General features: G+C 46.6%; 1 protein-coding gene across 2 annotated transcripts; it reads right to left on the bottom strand.

The window, feature by feature from the left end:
• Positions 1 to 5629: 5629 nt before the first annotated feature.
• Positions 5630 to 13674, bottom strand: LOC135238181 (dynein regulatory complex subunit 2-like). 2 transcript variants are annotated; one of them, XM_064305895.1, is made up of 9 exons: positions 13549 to 13674; positions 12305 to 12565; positions 11061 to 11228; positions 10469 to 10638; positions 9940 to 10078; positions 9344 to 9541; positions 8481 to 8699; positions 7012 to 7164; positions 5630 to 6574 (listed from the first exon to the last, which is right to left on the bottom strand). In XM_064305895.1, exons 2-9 carry the CDS (start codon positions 12449 to 12451, stop codon positions 6287 to 6289), a joined length of 1482 nt encoding a protein of 493 aa, XP_064161965.1. In that variant the 5' UTR covers positions 12452 to 12565; positions 13549 to 13674; the 3' UTR covers positions 5630 to 6286. The 2 variants fall into 2 exon arrangements, with proteins under 2 accessions (XP_064161965.1, XP_064161966.1); XM_064305896.1 differs by having other exon boundaries at positions 12305 to 13042; positions 13549 to 13611.
• Positions 13675 to 18016: the final 4342 nt, after the last annotated feature.

Raw genomic sequence — 18016 nt, 5'->3', positions numbered from 1 at the left:
TCGGTCTAGTGTATTAGTGGATTCTAAAATCTCACACTCCTGACATTTCTAATGCCACTTCTAATCTTCTCATTAATCAAGCTGACAGAAAAAAAATGGTTTAAAAAGTTAATTGCAGGAGATTTGGACATCAAGAGTTGCCCTGTTACTGGATTGGTGTGCATTAGTCTGTTTTTCCTAGTAGCATGACTACATCATGAAAATCATTTTTTTCTTCTGTGTTCAGTGAAGCAGAGTGAGCAGAGAACCACAGCCATTATGTTAGCTGCTAGCACATTACTTAATTCTCATTAGTCCAAGAAGGGGGTTGGTGGGGGGTGGAGAGAGAAAGAGAAAGAAAGAGTGAACTCAAAAGGCTAAACAACCAAATTTGAACTCCAAGCTTAGCTTCCCAAACGAGCTACTCCACCAGCTGACGTGTGAGTGGAGACTGATTTTGGAGAACCTCACCATGTGTGCCAGTGTTGTCCGTTTGTGCTGCTGACAAGGCTCGTGTGAACTGGCTGACTGTGACCTGGGGTGTGGAAAAGGCTCCACTTAAGTAACTGATCATAAATGGCATGCATATGGATTGCATGCCCTGTTGTGAACAAGGCTGGACTTCTTTTTAAGTTAGAATTTTTCTATATCCAATTAAGCACTATCATCCATATCTTTCCCATTTCTAGTGTACACTTAAGAACTCGGCAATCATTCTATATGTCAAGGTTGAGGAACTGCCTGAACTCGGTCATGTTATACAGCAATTTCCATTTTAAATGGAGCTCAAAAACAAGTAAAAATCCTGCGAAAGAAGAAGAACTAACAAACAAAAGAGGGAAACTAAATTCTTGATCCACCTAAATGTCAGGGTGAAGACCTCCCACCTTCAATCAAATGTCTTACCCGAGAAAAGTCCCCTCAACCAGCTGAGCCAAACTGCACTCTGATCCTCTTCAGCCTCAGGCATTGCAACAACAGTATCACTACAGTTTAATCTGAACATAGTTATAATAATAATAATAATAATAATAATAATAATAATAATAATAAAATCTATTCATACTCGGCGAGATTTGACGAGTTTTCCAGATATCCACTGCAGCTCACCCTGATACAACGGACCTCAACAGACCCATTTTTTTGTGGCGCTCAGTGCACAAAAAATTTACATTAAACAAAAACTCGATCACAATGTCTCTTTCCAAATATAAGGCCACGGGTACTCACGAACATCCACAGAGCTTAACTTGTTTAACTGCGCACTGCTGCTACTGCGAAGTCTTGTGCAGGTGGATTAGTATGAAGCTTGAATGGTGGTGACAGGATGTTGGCGGAATGCAACCATTTGTCGTAGTTTCAATATAACAACTTATTTAATTAAAGCACATTTAATAATTTTATTAAAACAGCTTTGAAATTTATGGTTGAGATATTAATGGGTATAGTTTATGTCGTACCACGAAATGTGAAACTCGCCTAGGTTTATGTTTTATGGTTTTATGGTTTATGTTTATGTTAGGTTTACCTTATTTTCTCTGTAAATCGAAAACCCTATGGAAAAAACTTTTAAAAATTCTAACTCGTTTCCAAGTTTTAGGACTACAAACTGTAAAACTCTATGGTGTGCTTTGGTCGACACTGTGTGGATATACATAGTTGGCGTACTTCGGTAAGTAGTTCTCAATGAAACTGCACAAATTAAGGTCTATGGATGTTTGTGAGTAACTGTAGCATTATATTTGGATGGATAGATAGTACTCTGGGTAAGTGGAAACATGCCTTTATAGCATTTTGTGGTGGACTGCTACTTTAAACACGTCATATCTCCAGTAAAACCTTGTTTTTTTTCATATGTTATTGCTGTATGTTACGTCTTTTTTTATCTTGGTTCTCTTCAGAATTAAATATTTAATTTCTTTGCTTTTTACGTTCGTAAATTGTTGCTTTTTGCATTCTTGATTGATACGTGCTTTAAATGTAATAAGAACACAAATAAATGTCCTTCATACCAACAAACCATAGAAGACTGAATCGAAAGAAAGAAAGAAAGAGAGAGCGAGAGGGGAAGGAAAGATCGGTTGAGGTCATGACGGTCTCCAGGGTTACAGTGTAACAGGCGTGACTCAGCGGGGACACGTTCTGGGCAGTGGACAGCGCGGGCACGCCGGGCACATTCCTCCGAGCTCGTAAAACCAGAGCGAGAGGCAGATCCTCAGGGTCATAGGACAGGCAGGTGAAAGCAGCCCTGCTGTTATTTGCTAGCGGATGGTTCTTCCCGCTGAGCGCCTTGAGCAAATGTTCTTTGGCATAGGAAGGTGCGTGTTTTCCACCACCGGGTTGGCTCCGTGACAAGAACTTCGTACCCCTCATAAGTCTTCATCAAATCACATTTCATGAGGGCAGATAAAATTGGGAGAAGGTAGCGCGAAAATGCCCTGAGATTCCTTGTGCTGCGTTCAAGGATTAGCCAAAGAATTTGCTGTCAGCTAATCAGAGGATCAGCTGTCACCCAGCAAGAGCAATAAGACAGAGAAAATGAAAATGGAAATGCTGAGTAATCAACAGTCGTAAGTGATTATTTAAGTACTAACAAAGGGTGATATTCAACTGCATGGTCAGGGCTGGGGACTCCTGGTCCACTCCAAGTTCTCCTGGAAGATATTCTAGTTTACATTTAACAGGTGAGTGATACAAATTTACACGTGAGAGGCCACACACAGCAGGCGGCCAAGACTGAGATGCAGAATTATTGATCTTACAAATAACTCTTCTCATGGCACTGAGGACGTTTAGCAGCTTAAGTTTGGAAAGAACCACCTCTCCACTCCCTGCCAAAATGCCGTTGTCTCCACCAGGGCCATTCAGAGACCTTCTGAGGCGCAAAGGGCTCGAAGTGAGAAAAGGATACAACAACCTAGCAGAACTGTTTTACAAAACCCAGTGAGTATATTTCACCAAAACAAATGAATGAAGTTGAATGGCGGCAACAATCCATCATCCCTCCATCATCTGACCTGCTGATCCCTGGTCAGGGTCTCGGGGAATGCATGCTGGTCAGGTCGCCAAGCCATCGCAGGGCGCGCACGCCTTTCACTCACACGCTCGTACCTGCGGGCAATTTAGAGTCTCCAAAGAGGCTAACCTGCATGCCTATGGACTGCGGAGAGAACTTGAGAAGAAACCCTCGCAGACAAGGGGGGGAGCATGCAAACTCCACACAGAAATGCCCTCGGCCTGGATTTAAACTTGGTTGCCCTCTTGTGGTGAGGTGACAGCGCAACCCACTGAACTGTGCCGCCCTGACAGCAGCAACAATAATACTACAAATATTAATTTTTGAAATCAAATCAAAGGGGCATATTGGGCACTTGGGGCGATAGAGGCAGATACTCAGGCACTCGGAGTCCCCAATTCCCTCTACGCCTACCATACTAAATCAGAACGTCATTCATGCGATTTAATGTTATTTTCTTATCCTCTCTGTCACAGTATGTAATGAGAGCACTCGACCTCTTGCCGTGTGACAGTGGGTGGATGCAGGGCATAGTCGCTCCGCAAGGGGGCGGAATGGAGGGTGGAGTACGTCCCGCACCACGTGTCATATCAGCACAGCCTCAACTTGATCCTTCCTTGCTCATCGCTATTGGTCTGACTGTCAACATGTGTTCCTGTCAAATCAAATCAGCTTTAACCGTGGCCTAATTGTGCAGATACCATTCAAACCAGGGCAGTTTCTCCGCTTAGTTGGTATGCTTACAGACAATTACTCTGGACTGCGAAAAGAGTTTTACATTTTTTAGTCATTCTATTCGTTTCCTGTCATATTATGTAACAGAGCTACAGTGCAATAAAACATTATTTGTCCCCATTCCTGATTCCTGTCTCATCAGTGTGGTATCATCCTCGGTAAGTTTAGGTGAGTGCAGGTAAGGCCGCATTCTCCTGTGAAGAACATGTAGCATAAAGGCTTCTTTTCCCCCAGCTATACACCAGCTTGGCTGCGCAGTCAGTGAATCAGTGCAATTCATGCGCAATTAACGCAGGCAGACTGCAGCAGCCCTGTTGACTAGAGGAGTCACTCTTGTTCTGTGAGACGAGGGCCACCGCCTGACTGAAGCCTGCCCTCCCTGAACTGCGCAGGGGCTGACCAGACGCAGGCCCACAGGACTGTTGGCTACAGGCTACAGGCCATGATAACAAGTCACCATGTCTCTACACTAAAAACATCTGCTTTCGCTGGGAATGCTAGTTAGTTAGTTAGTTACAGAATATGTCACCCCTGAAGAAGCAATAGGAGTATGATTTGGTATCCGGGCTGGGGACCTTTGGTATTCAGCTCCACGGACCAATCATATGTCTGAATGTGGGGAATGTTTGCGGTTGCAGCCTCTCACCCTGAGACTTGAAACTTTTTAACTGAAACATAGCCGCAAAACTTCCCCGGTTGCAAATATAAGTATATTAATATATAGACAGTTAGAGTTTTCTTTTTTCGGTTTTCTCAGCATAAAGAGAATCTGGTCATGTCTACCAGAGAGGCACTTGGCTTCAGGATTCGATGAGGGGGGGGGCAGCTATGAGACCTCAGGGGTGATGTTGACTTACCGCCGGGGTTTGGGGGAGGAGTCACCTCAAAGAACACTGAAATAATTCACTGCGCTGAGCTCGCACACACATCACAGATTCATATTAGACACACCGAAGCACATCGCACCCTCATGAACATAGACATTAGAGTGAGTCACCCAACGCTTCAAAGGAGAGCGAAGCTAGGCTACAGTTCAAGTGACTCTCCGCGGATTCCCAACGCGCATCGCTGCACATTACAGGAGAACAGGCCGACCCCACCCCTGTGTGCGTAATATGTGGGTAGTGCGAGTGTCTCCATCTGCCCATTTGCACCAGGGAGATTTTCCAGCCACCTTCGGTGTCAACAATGGTGTCACCCGCCCAGGTCCTGGAGAGTCTGGGTGGTGTTTGTCTTCACACTACTATCTGTAACCAGCTTAGACCCAAGAAACCAGCTGAGCTGAGTTAACTGTGTAACCGACTGCTTTAAGTCAGCAATATAGTGCTGCCAACACAGCCCACTGCTCACCCGAGCCAGGGATTTGGCCCACTGGTGTATAGGCATTTGTGTTCCAGGGTTGGGCTTCTCTTGTTTGCTCGTCATTCATTGCTGGGCACTATGATACCCTCTCCCCAAAACTGCAGTTGCGCTTCTGGGATTTGGGAAGTCATGGAGAGTTCCTGCTGTCTCTGGGCAATGGGACATACAGTACTCTGATATTGTTTAGATCAGAAATAGGCAACTCAAGTCCTGAAATGGTACAGATGGTCCTGGTTTGTACTCTGTTTGAGCCACTAGCTACAATACACAAGTGGATTACTCATCAGACATAATGAATGTGTGGAGAGGTACTCTGAATTTTAACCATTCATAATGAATATATGGGTTCAGGTTCCTAATAACATATCAAACTCTGGCAATCACAATTGGATGGAATAAAAACCAGAAACATCTCTGACACACTAGTGGCACACCACATGAACTTCTGCTGCCACCTAGTGATCACTTAATGATCACTTAATTGAAAGCTTGCAGTTCCTTCAGAACACTTTTACAAATCCATGGTTTTTAATATTATTTCAATTTTGTTCTACATTTTGTGAAGATTTGTTTATGGGTCAGAATTTGGACAAGTGGGACACCAAGGATGTGTGGGTGGTCAGGGCTGTGTGGCTAGATGTAATATGTCCTGCCTTATATTAAAATGCTCTTGGGAATTCTGACAAATGAGGGGGTTCAACAACTGTGGATGGAGTATTTACACTAGTAATAAGTGCCTGTTTAAACCATTTTTTTATTTTTATTTAAAAGAACACAGTCTGCCTGCCCTAAATATGACTTTATTTAGATGAGGCATAGCAGAGAAGAACACAGATAGAAATAGGATCCCCTCCCAGTATGGAAAATGGTGGGAAATCGAACCTCCAGTCTCCCCAGAGAGCCGGCTGCCCTAAAGACTGCGCCACACTGTCTCCCCATTTTGTGCCTTTACTAATGACAATAATAACAAAGCTCAACACGATGCACGGAACATAATTAAATCATGAAACAAAATGCAGAGACATTTCCGAATGGGACTCCTGCGTTCTCCCACACTCGGGTCAGCCGATGCCGCCCACAGCAGGGATTGGCAGCTGAGGCGGCTGATCGTTTGGGTTGCTGCTTCGGTCACGTGACCAGCTCCGTGTGGAACGCTGCGGTTGTGCCTCGCGCGCGGCCGCGGCGTTGCGGGGCCTAGAGCGTGTGCTGCAGCGTGTGCTGCAGCACGCGGGCGGGCTGGCGCTGCGGCGCGGGGTGCGGGCGGCGGCTCTGGACGCTGCGGGACACGGTGAGCAGGGTGCCGTCCTGGCGCAGGGCGTCGTCGCTGACGACCAGCCCGTTCAGGTACTGGCGCAGGAGGGCGCGCAGCCGCAGGTTCTCCTGGGCCAGCGCCGCCTTCTCCCGCTGCAGGCACAGCCGGTCCAGCTCCACCCGGCCCCAGCGCTGCCACATCCCCTCCAGGCCCGCGTAGTCCTGCATGGCCTGGGGTCAGGGGTCAGGGGTTGGAGGGAAGAGGAAGTGGGAGCGGGAGTGAGGGCAGGCGAAGGTCGAGGAAGCCTTTCTGCAGTTTGTTTCAGTATAGCCTGTGTGTGTGCGTGAATGCTACACACACACAAATATGCATACACTCACTCACTCACTCACGCACCAGCCCCACACAGTGTATGTGTGTATGTGTGTGCGTGACTGAGCCGATCACTGCGTGTCACCTGGGCCAGCTCGGTGACGGCGTGTGCCTGTGCGCATACGTGTGCGTATGCGTGTTCGTAAACGTGTGCGTGTGCATATGCGTGTTCGTAAACGTGTGCGTGTGTGTGACTGAGCCGGTCGCTGCATGTCACCTGGGCCAGCTCGGTGACGGTGTGTGCGTGAGCATGTGTGTGTGCCTGTGCGTGAAGGAGCCGGTGGCTGCGTGTCACCTGGGCCAGCTCGGTGACGGCGGGCTCCAGCTGGTTCTCCCTGACCAGCCGCTGCTCCTCGGCGCTCAGGGAGCAGCGGTAAAACGGCTGCACCCTCTCCCGCTCCGTCTCCAGCTTACGGCACACCCCCGCCTGCCTGATCAACTTCTCACCCTGCGGGGGGGGGAGAGGGGGGGTCAGTCTTTAACCTTGAGGAAGGGAGTTGTTGAAGGGTGAGAGAGGGACAGAGAGAGAGAGATGGAGAGAGGGGAGGTCAGCCTTTAACCCTGAGGGATGGAGTGAGAGGGAAAGAGGGATAGAGAGAGAGAGAGAAGAGAGAGAGGATGGGGGAGTCAGCCTCTAATCCTGGGAGAGAGAGAAAGCAGAAGAGACAGGGACAGAGAGAAAGAGGGAGAGAGAGAGAGAGAGATGTGGCAGATCATCCTCTCGCCCTGGGGGACAGGGAAATAGAGTGAGCGAGCGAGAGAGAGAGAGGCGCCCCAGTTTAAAGCTGCTTCAGGGGATTCGGACGGGCGGTCTGCTCCCCCTCTCCCTGGGGCCGCGCTGCTGGTCCAGCCCGTGGCTGTAAGGCCCTGGCCTGCTCCTGCGCTGTTACACAACAACACCTGCACAAACGCCAGACCAGCTGATTCAGAACAGTTACTGCGGCCCCATCTCCCAGAAACAAGATGAGTCATCATTTCCAGACGAGCAATATGACGTTTTCCCTCCTTTGCAATGATTATGTGGCAAGATCGCCTTTTGTCCAATCGCTCGGTTTGCTTGTTCTCCTTATGGGACATCTGCAGTGTGAGAGGTATTCTTTCATTTCTTTTATTTACCTAAGTTTACGTTTATTACCTTTGCTTTATTTTACTTCTTTTTATCACTACCAGACCAGGGCCAAATACGTATTTGTTTTGGATTCAAATACTTCTCTGTGCTCTATTGATCTTGCCTGGTGTAATTGAGCCTGCCAGTATGGCCAGAAAGCGGGGTTTGCACTTTTTGAGAGGGCTTCATTGGTTCCAACACACCAGACAAGATCAGTAAAGTGTAGAAAAGTATTTGAATCCAAAACAAATACATATATGACCCAGGTCTGATCACGACTATTGTTTTATTGTGAGTATTCTTGCTATTATTTATGTTTTTTATTATTAACTCTTTACTCTATCCAGCGTTGTTGTAGCTCTTTTTTGGATCTTTTTATCTTTACTTTGTGAAGCGCTTTGTATTGCAATCTCGCGCAAAAGGTGCTATATGAATAAGCTGTGATTTGATTCGATTCCAGGGTTGCTGAAGCAGGGCTTAAGACAGAGGCATATCAATTCCAACCCAGACCTAAGCGGCTCCCCGTTTGTACGCAGCTCGTTTACTTGTAGTTTGGCTTGAATGTGCAAATAGCCGCAGGCAGGCCTAACCCTGCACATTGACCCGGAGGTAAATGGGGAAGTGGAAGCAGGCCTGGTTTCGCGGTCTGGCGGCACCTTGGCGATGACTCCCTGGAGCTTCTTGGCGGCGTTGCTGCTGTGCAGGGTGAGCCTGGAGAGGGCGCTCCTGTGCTGGGCGTGCACGCTGCCCATCTGCGTCTTCAGCTCCCGCCGCCTGTCGGTCACCTTCTCCCTGACGGCGCGCAGGTCCCGGGCCGCCGCCTCGCCCTCCCGCTGGGTGGCGCTCATCCTGGCCCGCAGCGCCACGCACGACTCCTGGGGGGGAGAGGGGGAGAGAGAGAGAGGGAGGGAGGGAAGGAGGGAGGGAGAGAGGGAGGGGGAGGGAGGGGGAGAGAGAGAGAGGGAGGGAGGGAGAGGGAGAGAGGGAGGGAGAGAGGGAGAGAGAGAGGGAGAGAGGGAGAGAGGGAGAGAGAGGGAGAGAGAGACCCTCATGGTCACACAGAGGCCACGCCCACCCAGGTAACGCAGGATCTTCTTTCCCAGGCTGACGTCCCTCAACCAGAAGTTCAAAACCGAGCTAGATGACCAGCTGGCTGAGTACAGAAAACCTAAGCCTGTGGTGTGGTGTTTTACTGTTATTAGAAACGTTTTATTTATTACTTCTTGCAATAATAAATTAATTATACAGTATGCTTGTATCAATAACTTAACTCTTCAGTTTAAAGCTTTAGTCCAGCCAATTTAAAGTGTGCTACTTCTGATTATGTGTACTCCGTGCTCTCATTGACACAGCTCACATATATGCCCACTTACGGCCTGTTATAATCAGTCCACACTGACCACCAAGTCCACCAAACAGCTGAACAGTACTACACAGCTGCCTTCGAACACGCCGAGGGCTGGCGTGGAGGGCGGAGCCCCGGGGGGGGGCGCGGCCCAATCGGCCTGCGGGTCCTCACCTGCATCTTCTGCAGCCTCTTCATCTGGGCCTGGATCTCCCGGGAGCTGAGCTGGTCGCGGGCCCGCAGCGCCTCGCAGGCCGCGCGGTGCTCCTCGGTGGCCTCGCGGTAGCTCCGCGTGGCCTCCTGCAGCTGCCGCCACATCTCCTCCACCTCCCCCTCCAGCTGCACCCGCAGGGCGTTCTTCTCCTCCATGCTCTGCGAAGACAGTCGCGATGGCATTTCGTGCTAGCTGAGATCAGTGTAGCGCAGGTATGGTGAGTTAATGGTGTGTGTGCGCCCTGCGATAAATAAACTGCTGGCCTGTGCCGGGGTGTATTCCTGCCTCTCGCCCAATGCATGCTGGGATAGGCTCCAGCAAACCCCCCCCCCCACGACCAGGGTAAGGGTAAGTTATAGATAATGGATGGACCATGGCACAAGTTCTGCATGCATTTGTGTGAAACGGGAGCATAATGAAGTCGAATCAACTTCAGTGAAGCGTTTCTGCATCGGGAGCAGGCCCAGCGGCTCCACTGCAGCTGAGGCCAATGCACAGGCTCCCAGCGCTACAGTTCGGGTCTGGTTCCACACATCGCTGCGTTACCCAACGTTACCCTGTTTTTGATGTCATCGCGGGTGTTCTGGAACTCCTGCCGGGCCTCGCGGCCCAACGCGGCGTAGTGCTGTTCCAAGCCAAAGCGCACGTCCTGCAGGTAAACGCAGTCCTGCTCGTGCTGAGTCAGGATCTGCTCCCTGTGCACACACAGGGCACAGAGCAGCACTGGAATCAGCCTCAGCCGTGCTCTCCTCGGGCCCCAGCCTCATTAAGTGGATAAACCGCAATGCTGCGCCTGTTTGCCGACCAGGTGAACTTTCAACAACACAGGCCGTGGTGACCAAACCGCAGGGCTCATCCAAACACTAAAACAGCGCCTTAACACGATGAGCCACCCAACAGCCCTTATGACATAACACATAAGAGCTCATCTCCAGCACTTCAAAGTTAAAAAGAGTATTGTTAAAACATCCAAAAATAAAAGAATTTGAATTGCAGTTGGCCATTGCACTGGGAAATTAGCAGTATTTAAAAAATCAATCATCTATTGCTTACATTTAGAACTGCGTGCCTTCCATGTGGCTTACCTTTCAGTGTTGAACTCAGCTTTGAGTTCATCCAGCTTGGTGCCGAAATCCTGGTTGTGGAAAGCCAGCCTGCTGCCCTCCAGGTCCAGGAGCAGGTCCACATTGTGCAGGTAGGAGCGCAGCGCCAGGTCAGACTGCTGCTTTGACTCTGTGAGGTCACCCAGCAGGCACTGCGGCACAGGGGAGCGAGAGAGTCAGCGCATTCACACTTCACTAAGACAGCCAGAGGAACTGACATCAGACAAAAGTCATCCTGGGATACTGGAGGAATGAGAATGGTTGTGCATGACAGTGCACTCAGTCACGGAGAGACTGTAAAGCAAGTGGACATTCTTTATTCACTATCAGGATGCCCTCAACGGGTGACTCAGCATTTTTGTCGGCCATTTTGTGGGGTTGCGAGAGATGTAAAGGCAAGTGAGAGAAAATGGCGCTGTGAGAGACAGCCTCTTTGTTGTGCGCACAAACCTGCGGTACACCCAAAGCTCTGGTGTGAGGAGGCGCAGTGGCTCACAAACTACACTACACCACCTTTTCTTTTTTTAAATTTTACCGTTTAGGGGGTCACAACGCCGTCTGGACGGCTCCTCACCTTGATGACGCTCTCCTTGCGGTCCAGCACCCTCTCGAATGTCTGGCTAAGGACCTCGATGTCCCGGCGCAGCTCCTGCGCCCGAGTCTGCCTGAACACCGCCCGCCACCTCTCCGTCAGCTTGTGCCGGTTCAGCACACTGTTGCGCTCCTCCTTTCTGAGCTTATCCTGGGGGGGGGAGTTTGGTGATTAATTGAAAGTTATAGAGAATCAAGGAGGGGACAAATTTGGTAATATGTTGTAGCAGCCTATATTAGGTCATAACATTTATGGCATGTTATCAATTGTAAAGCGCTTTGGATAAAAGCGCTATATAAACGCAGTCCATTTACCATGTATTTAAATATACATTATAATATGTACTGCTTCTATTACAGATGTTCTTGTCGCTCTTGTAGCACTTATTTATTATGTATCATGCCACATTAGCCTTGTAAGTCACCCATCACACACCATATATAAATAAATAAATTGCCAAATAATAGTAGTACATGAAGGTACATTATCCATAGGCTGTAGTAATGATTGCCTTGCATTTACAACATTTCAAACACCCAGGAAAACCCTATAAAGCTTATACACTGCATATACTAGGGGTGAAAAATAAATTTAAAAGATTGCTGGTGATAATATTTTACTGGGGCCCAATATAAGTTTCTGGTGTATACAGCTACAGTTTAAAAAAATAACATAATTGGTTGAAAAAGAGGAATACATAGACTGGCCCTCCAGCAATGGACCTGTGCATCCCTGACACAGACACTTGAGTCTATGGGTCCCCTTTCTGATTCAAGAAGTGCTATGTGGGCACAAGATTTTTTGTGACCCAACTACAAATTACCTGATTCAATTTACAACCATGGTCTTCAGCCGAGACCTCAATTAGGTGAATCAGGTGCTTTGCATTTGGGCTACAACAAAAGCCTGTATCCACATTTCCCTTAATTCAGAAGAGATTAGCAGGGGTCCCCTTAATTCATAAGGGGACCCCTGCTATTGAGCCACATATTCAACTATGGCCTTCAATCAAGACCTTGATTCATTGAATCAGATGTTTGATGCTGGCCAAGAAACAAAGCTAGCACCCTCTGCCTTCCCTGATAAGACTGAGGACCACTGGTCTGAAGGTGAATGCAGGTGAATACTGATCTGTTTGGTGGGGAATGTGCCTGGTGTAAGTGCTGCCGGAGCTTGATTGGCAGGCTGATGAACGCGTGGGTGGTCCGGCAGACCCGGGGGCTCACCTTGAGGAACTGAGTGAGCATGTCTTCCTTTCGTTTGGCCATCTCCTCCTCCGCCATGGCTCTCTGCTGAGCATAGAGCAGCCTCTCCTCCTCAGTCATCCCCGCTTGCTTCCCCCCACCGCCTTTCTTCCCGCCCTTCTTCGGCATGGCCGTCTCGTCTCCCTGTCCTCACCGCCACGTGTCTGGGTATCTCTGCACCTGAGGCCTCTCCCGCTCTCCAAACCCCTCCTTCTCTGAATATCACTTTGTTCACCTCTCTCCCTATTGACATCAGAGGCAAAGACTTAAAAAAACCTTGTCAGCAGAAAGACTCACCTCATGCTTTTGGAAGCCATATAATAGTGTGATGGTATTTCTGACTTTACCCTACACCTGTGCAATTCTCTGAAAGTGAATATAGTGCATTGGTTGCAGGTAAAGAAATAATTGTGTGGTTTTAATTTAACATTATTTGTTATTGTAAGGTGGTGCAGTGGGTAGCACTGGCACTTCCCAGCAAGAAGGTCCTGGGTTCAAATCTAGCCTGGGCCTTTCTGTGCGGAGTTCTCCCCTTGTCCGTGTCTTTTCTCCAGGTACTCTGGTTTCCCCCCACAGTCCAAAGATACGCAGGTAGGCTAATTCATGCTAATTCTAAATTGCCCATAGGTATGTGTGTGAGTGAACGATGTGTGTGCCCTGCGATAGATTGGCGGCCTGTCCCAATGCACAACGGGATAGGCGCCAGCACCCCCCGGGACCCTGCCCAGGATAACCAACCATAGATAATGGATAGATGGATTATTTTCAATATAATCATGAAGACATGACACAAATACAATTTAACACCCAAAACTATAAATTTATATGATGTTTGGATACTTTTAACTTGTTGCAGAATTAGTGTAATTTCCTTTATAATAAACTTTTCAATTATGAAATCATTTGAATTATTTCATGTTGTATTACTTTTCCCGGAAAATGAAATAATTCGGACAGATTGACGCATAGCTTTATTTTTTCCAAAAACGAAATATTAAGCATGTAAAACCGCGATTATACGGCTATGCTACATTCCCATTTGGAATGCCTTCCAGTTCCAAGCAGCGAGCTATCGTTCGCTAAAATAAATGTATAGTCAGCAAGTAGGTTAGTTAACGGTCGCTGTGCTCGAGAAAATTCTCCAAAATATAATTTCCGCTTTTCGTTATATTATTCGCTGACACGCTCAATGATTCCTGAATATTGCATGTTTTTGGCATTCTTACCTGATCCCAGTGAAGTAAAAAACTCCCGTACCGTAGAGTTTGCGTCTAGTTGCTCGTGGCAACAGCTATTACAGAGAAGGGGGTGTAACATTTTGGGTCCGCTCATATGACGCAATTACGCACATGCCGGTAGCGTTCTTTCTACGTCCCCGAAGATGAAACAGCAGTTTTCTCGCAGAGATAAATTCTAAAGTGAGGTCATTTTCAAGACTAAGCTAAATTAAACGCACTGGCACGTTTAAGGTTGTCAATACAACCAGTTTCCAAAATCAGGCCATATGTTCACGGATTTGCATGATTTTTGTGCAAAACGGATTCATGTGGATATGAGAATAGAAATACTTAATCAAATAGTGCCTGAAATACGACCATTTACATATAACAGAGATTGTGTCGCAAATATTCTACTTGGGAATATTCTTCGTGGGAAAACCGAGGTGAAGTGGTTTTCAACTTGGATATTCAACAGATATTCGGACACCCAGTCTCGCCGACCCTTTGCCGCTGTGTCACGGGGTTGAGACAATGCAACGGTCGTCACAACGTTGGAAAATCAGGCATTCAGACAGCCAGTCTCGTATAGGCTTTTATTTCCCCGACTCTTCTCTACTTTCCCCTTAGTCAATGCAAGTGGTTAGGGACAGTCAACAAATTACAGATTACAAATTTCAGTAGCTCCTAGAGTAACAGACCTAGGACCTTCAAACCACTTTTAAATTGTTCACAAGGGACACAGACACAGGCATGGAACAGACTGACAGACAGGACACAGAACTGAATGTGGACAGAACACTAAACAGAAACCAGACTCAGACTAGACTGTACAAAAAAAATAAATAAACGAACAGACAGACGACAGACACCAAACGCAAGGAGACCCAACATATAGGCAGACGGACACGCAACAGGAGGGGCAAACCCAAAGACCGACAGAAGCTGACAGGACAACAAGCAGACCGACTGACATGCAGACAGACGGGCAAACAAACAGGTAGGCAGACCGGCTAATGAGCCGACGGCCTGGGGGGCAGACAAACATGCAAACAAGCAGGTAGACAGACAATGGGGGCAGGTGGACCGTTAGAGGAATGGACAGGCCCCAACCCCAGGGGGAAATGCCCTCCAAGGCATGGCTGCAGGAAAGCACCAAATGGATGGCTGTTGGATGGATGAGGTCTCTGGGCCCTGGGCTGGGGCAGCGACGGCTCGGGAGCAATAGGGGACGTGGGCACGCTGGAGGACGCGGGCACACTGGGCGGAGCAGGCGGCCCCTCCAGGACAACGGGCAGAGTAGGCGGCTCCTGCTGGACATGGGGCAAAGCAGAAAGCTTCTCCTGGGTGCGGGGCAGACCCCCCTGCAGTCTGAGCTGGTCAGGGGACAGGAACATGGACCCCAGCCACAGGGGCCCTGGAAAAATGACCAGCCGAGACCCCTCAAAAGAAGCAGGCCAGGGATCCGCGGGCAGAGTGGCTGGAGGTCTAGTCGACCGGGAGGCAGCCCGACCACGACGCCTCCGTGATCGCCCGCTTCGGGCTCTGGGAGGCTCAAGGGCGAACACCGGCTCGAGCTCCCAGTCACTAGGCGAAGTCCTCAGGGGTCACCCCACATTGTTGCTATATTTTAAACAAAAAACAGGGAAAGGGGGAGAAGAGAAAACTCCGCTGGGTCCCGTACTGGCTGGTTCCTTCTGTCACGTAACGGGTAGGGAGGACCCAAACGCAGAGTAAGGAAAGACAAACTCAAAAACGGAAAGTTAACAAAGACTATAACAAAAAAGGCAAACAAGCAGGGAACAGAAAAGGCTACAATGGGCAAAAACAAACTCCAAAATATCTAAGAAAAACAGAAAACAAGAGGAACTCAAAACGCAGGCGGAGTACACGGATAGGTACATACAGTCAGAAACAAACACAAGGAACCAGCACCTGAGTCAAGGGGACAAAGAACTTAAATAGACAGGGGTAACAAGACACAGGTGAACTCAAAGAACAATCAAACCAAAAAAGGAGGGGATAACAAGACGCAGGTGGGAACAATGAGACACAATCAGAAACAATAATAAAACAATTGAAAGCAATAATACAATTAACAGGGGAACGAGCAGGACACAAAACAGAAGTGCCGCCATCTGGCGGCCCAACAAGGAAAAACAGAGACAGAAACACAGAACCATGACAGCAATTTTATATGAATATTTTCAATTAGGTATTTCAAGTGATTTTTTAACAAATTACAGATGACTAATTCTTTCAGGTCCAATAGCTCCTAGACAAAAGGACCTAGGACCTTCAAACCAGTTTTAAAATGTTCACAAACAATGGACACAGGATGTGCATTTTTACCTCATACAATTTGAAATGACTATTTCCATGATAAAAGACACAGTTTAATAAAAATTGTGGTGGAGAACCATCCCAATGTCCCCCAAGACATTAAGTTTGACCCTTCGAAAGAAGCAATGTCATTCAAGTAACAGGAGATGGCATCTAGATTCTGGAGAGCTCAGGTGGGTAGATTAGAGTAGAAGTTTAATTGGAAATTGGGATGAATTATTATTAAACTGTGACTTTTATCATGAAATATACATGTTTTTTTTCCAGTCTTTGATGAAGACAATCAGTGTGCAAAAAACAATGTGCACAACAGACAAACCCCCTGGAGGTGGACCAAATACAGTTTGAGTCAGTTATGTGGCTCCTGTATTAAACTATTCATAAGGTCATTATCAGATAAGATTATCTGAAAGGAACTTAGGCAAGTAAGTATATGTGTAAGATTCTGTCATTCTTATTGTTTGTTCATTACCTTTTAGATTCAGTGTGACTCTTGTAAAAGATGGTTCCATCAATTATGCCTTGGCATGAGTACACCACTCCTCAACAAGGTGAAAAGAGGACGATGGAAGTGTTGTCTCTGTTGCTGATGTCCATTTGTAAGTCAATAAAAACATTTAATTTTTTATTTTTAAACAAATAAAATTCTATATTTTCCTTTGGAAAACTGTCACACAGACCAGAAAATTGTCAGACTATGAAAATCAAAAATGTTTATACACTTTTTTTTTACATAAAAATGTTGCGTCTATCTGCTGTTTGTTTTTGTTTTTTATAAATTCCCAATTTACAAGAGGCCTCTTGTCTGCTGACAAAGTTTATAATTCAAAAATGTATATACATTTTAGTCAATAAAAAAGTGTTATTCCCTTTTTTCATAAAACCAAGGGCTGTGCAACATGTGTCAGTATTCTGTGAGCAATCCAATTGTGATTTTGGGTGTCTAGGTCATGTGACCTATAAGCTATTGAATTTCCAAAATTTGAAATATTCATATAAAATTGCATGAGATAAAAATGGACAAAGCAAAGGCTGTGCAACCCGTGTCCATTGTTTGTGAACAATTTAAAAGTGGTTTGAGGTTTCTGTGTTCTTTTGTCTAGGAGCTATTGAAATTGAATGAATTTGCAATCTGTAATTTGTTCAATAAGCTATTGAAATTCCTAACTTTGGAATATTCATATAAAATTGGATGAGATGATAATGGACAAAGCAAAGGCTGTGCAACATGTGTCAGTCCTTGGTGAGCAATCCAATAGGGATTTGGGGTGTGTAGGTCATGTGGCCAAAAAGCTATTGAAATTCCTAAATTTGAAATGTTCATATAAAATTACATGAGATGAAAATGGACAAAGCAAAGGCTGTGCAACCTGTGTCCATTGTTTGAGAACAAGTTAAAAGTGGTTTGAGGTTTCTAGGTCCTTTTATCTAAGAACTATTGAAATTGAAAGTTAAAATATTCAAACACTGTTATGAATAAACCAGTGGCTGTGCAACATTGATGTACACATGTTGAATAATTTTAAATTGTTTTGATGTGTATAGTTCATGTGGTTGAAGAGGTATTGACTTTTTACATTTGTAATCTGTAATTTGCTGACTGTCCCTAACCATTTGCATTGACTAAGCGGCCGGTTGTGAAAACACGGGTGCATTGCATTGCGGCTCTAAATCCGTTGAGGTAGGGTAGAGTCGGAGAAATTGAGTGTCAGAGTCAGGGAAATTGAATATCCAACTAGAATATCCAACTTGAAACCAACTTCACCACGGTCATGGGAAATAGCCTGTCATTTGGCATTTTTTGCACAATATTCTACTGCTTCATTTGTTAATTGTATAAAAAGCTTCATATGAATATTGCTGCCAATTGATTAGTAAGAAGTAGGAGCTCATTGTTTTTTAAGAACATGACTCAGCATATCTACAGTAGGTCTGATATCTGACCTTTCCCATTGGATATGCTTTTCGCCGCATGTGACATTTATGCAACCTGTCAATTAAAGTCAATTATTCATATTGAAACACTGTTGCTCAGTAGAACCCTCCTTGTCACAGCACATTAGAGTGTGCTCTCTAGTCCTCTGGGCTGTTCCTGCCACCTGCTTGCACTAACTGTAGCAACTGGCTTGTACTA

This window comes from Anguilla rostrata, chromosome 13 (genome assembly GCF_018555375.3).
Source record: "Anguilla rostrata isolate EN2019 chromosome 13, ASM1855537v3, whole genome shotgun sequence".
Taxonomy (NCBI): Eukaryota; Metazoa; Chordata; class Actinopteri; order Anguilliformes; family Anguillidae; genus Anguilla; species Anguilla rostrata.
Note: the sequence above shows the minus strand (reverse complement) of the source record. Positions and strands in the feature narration are given on the sequence as shown.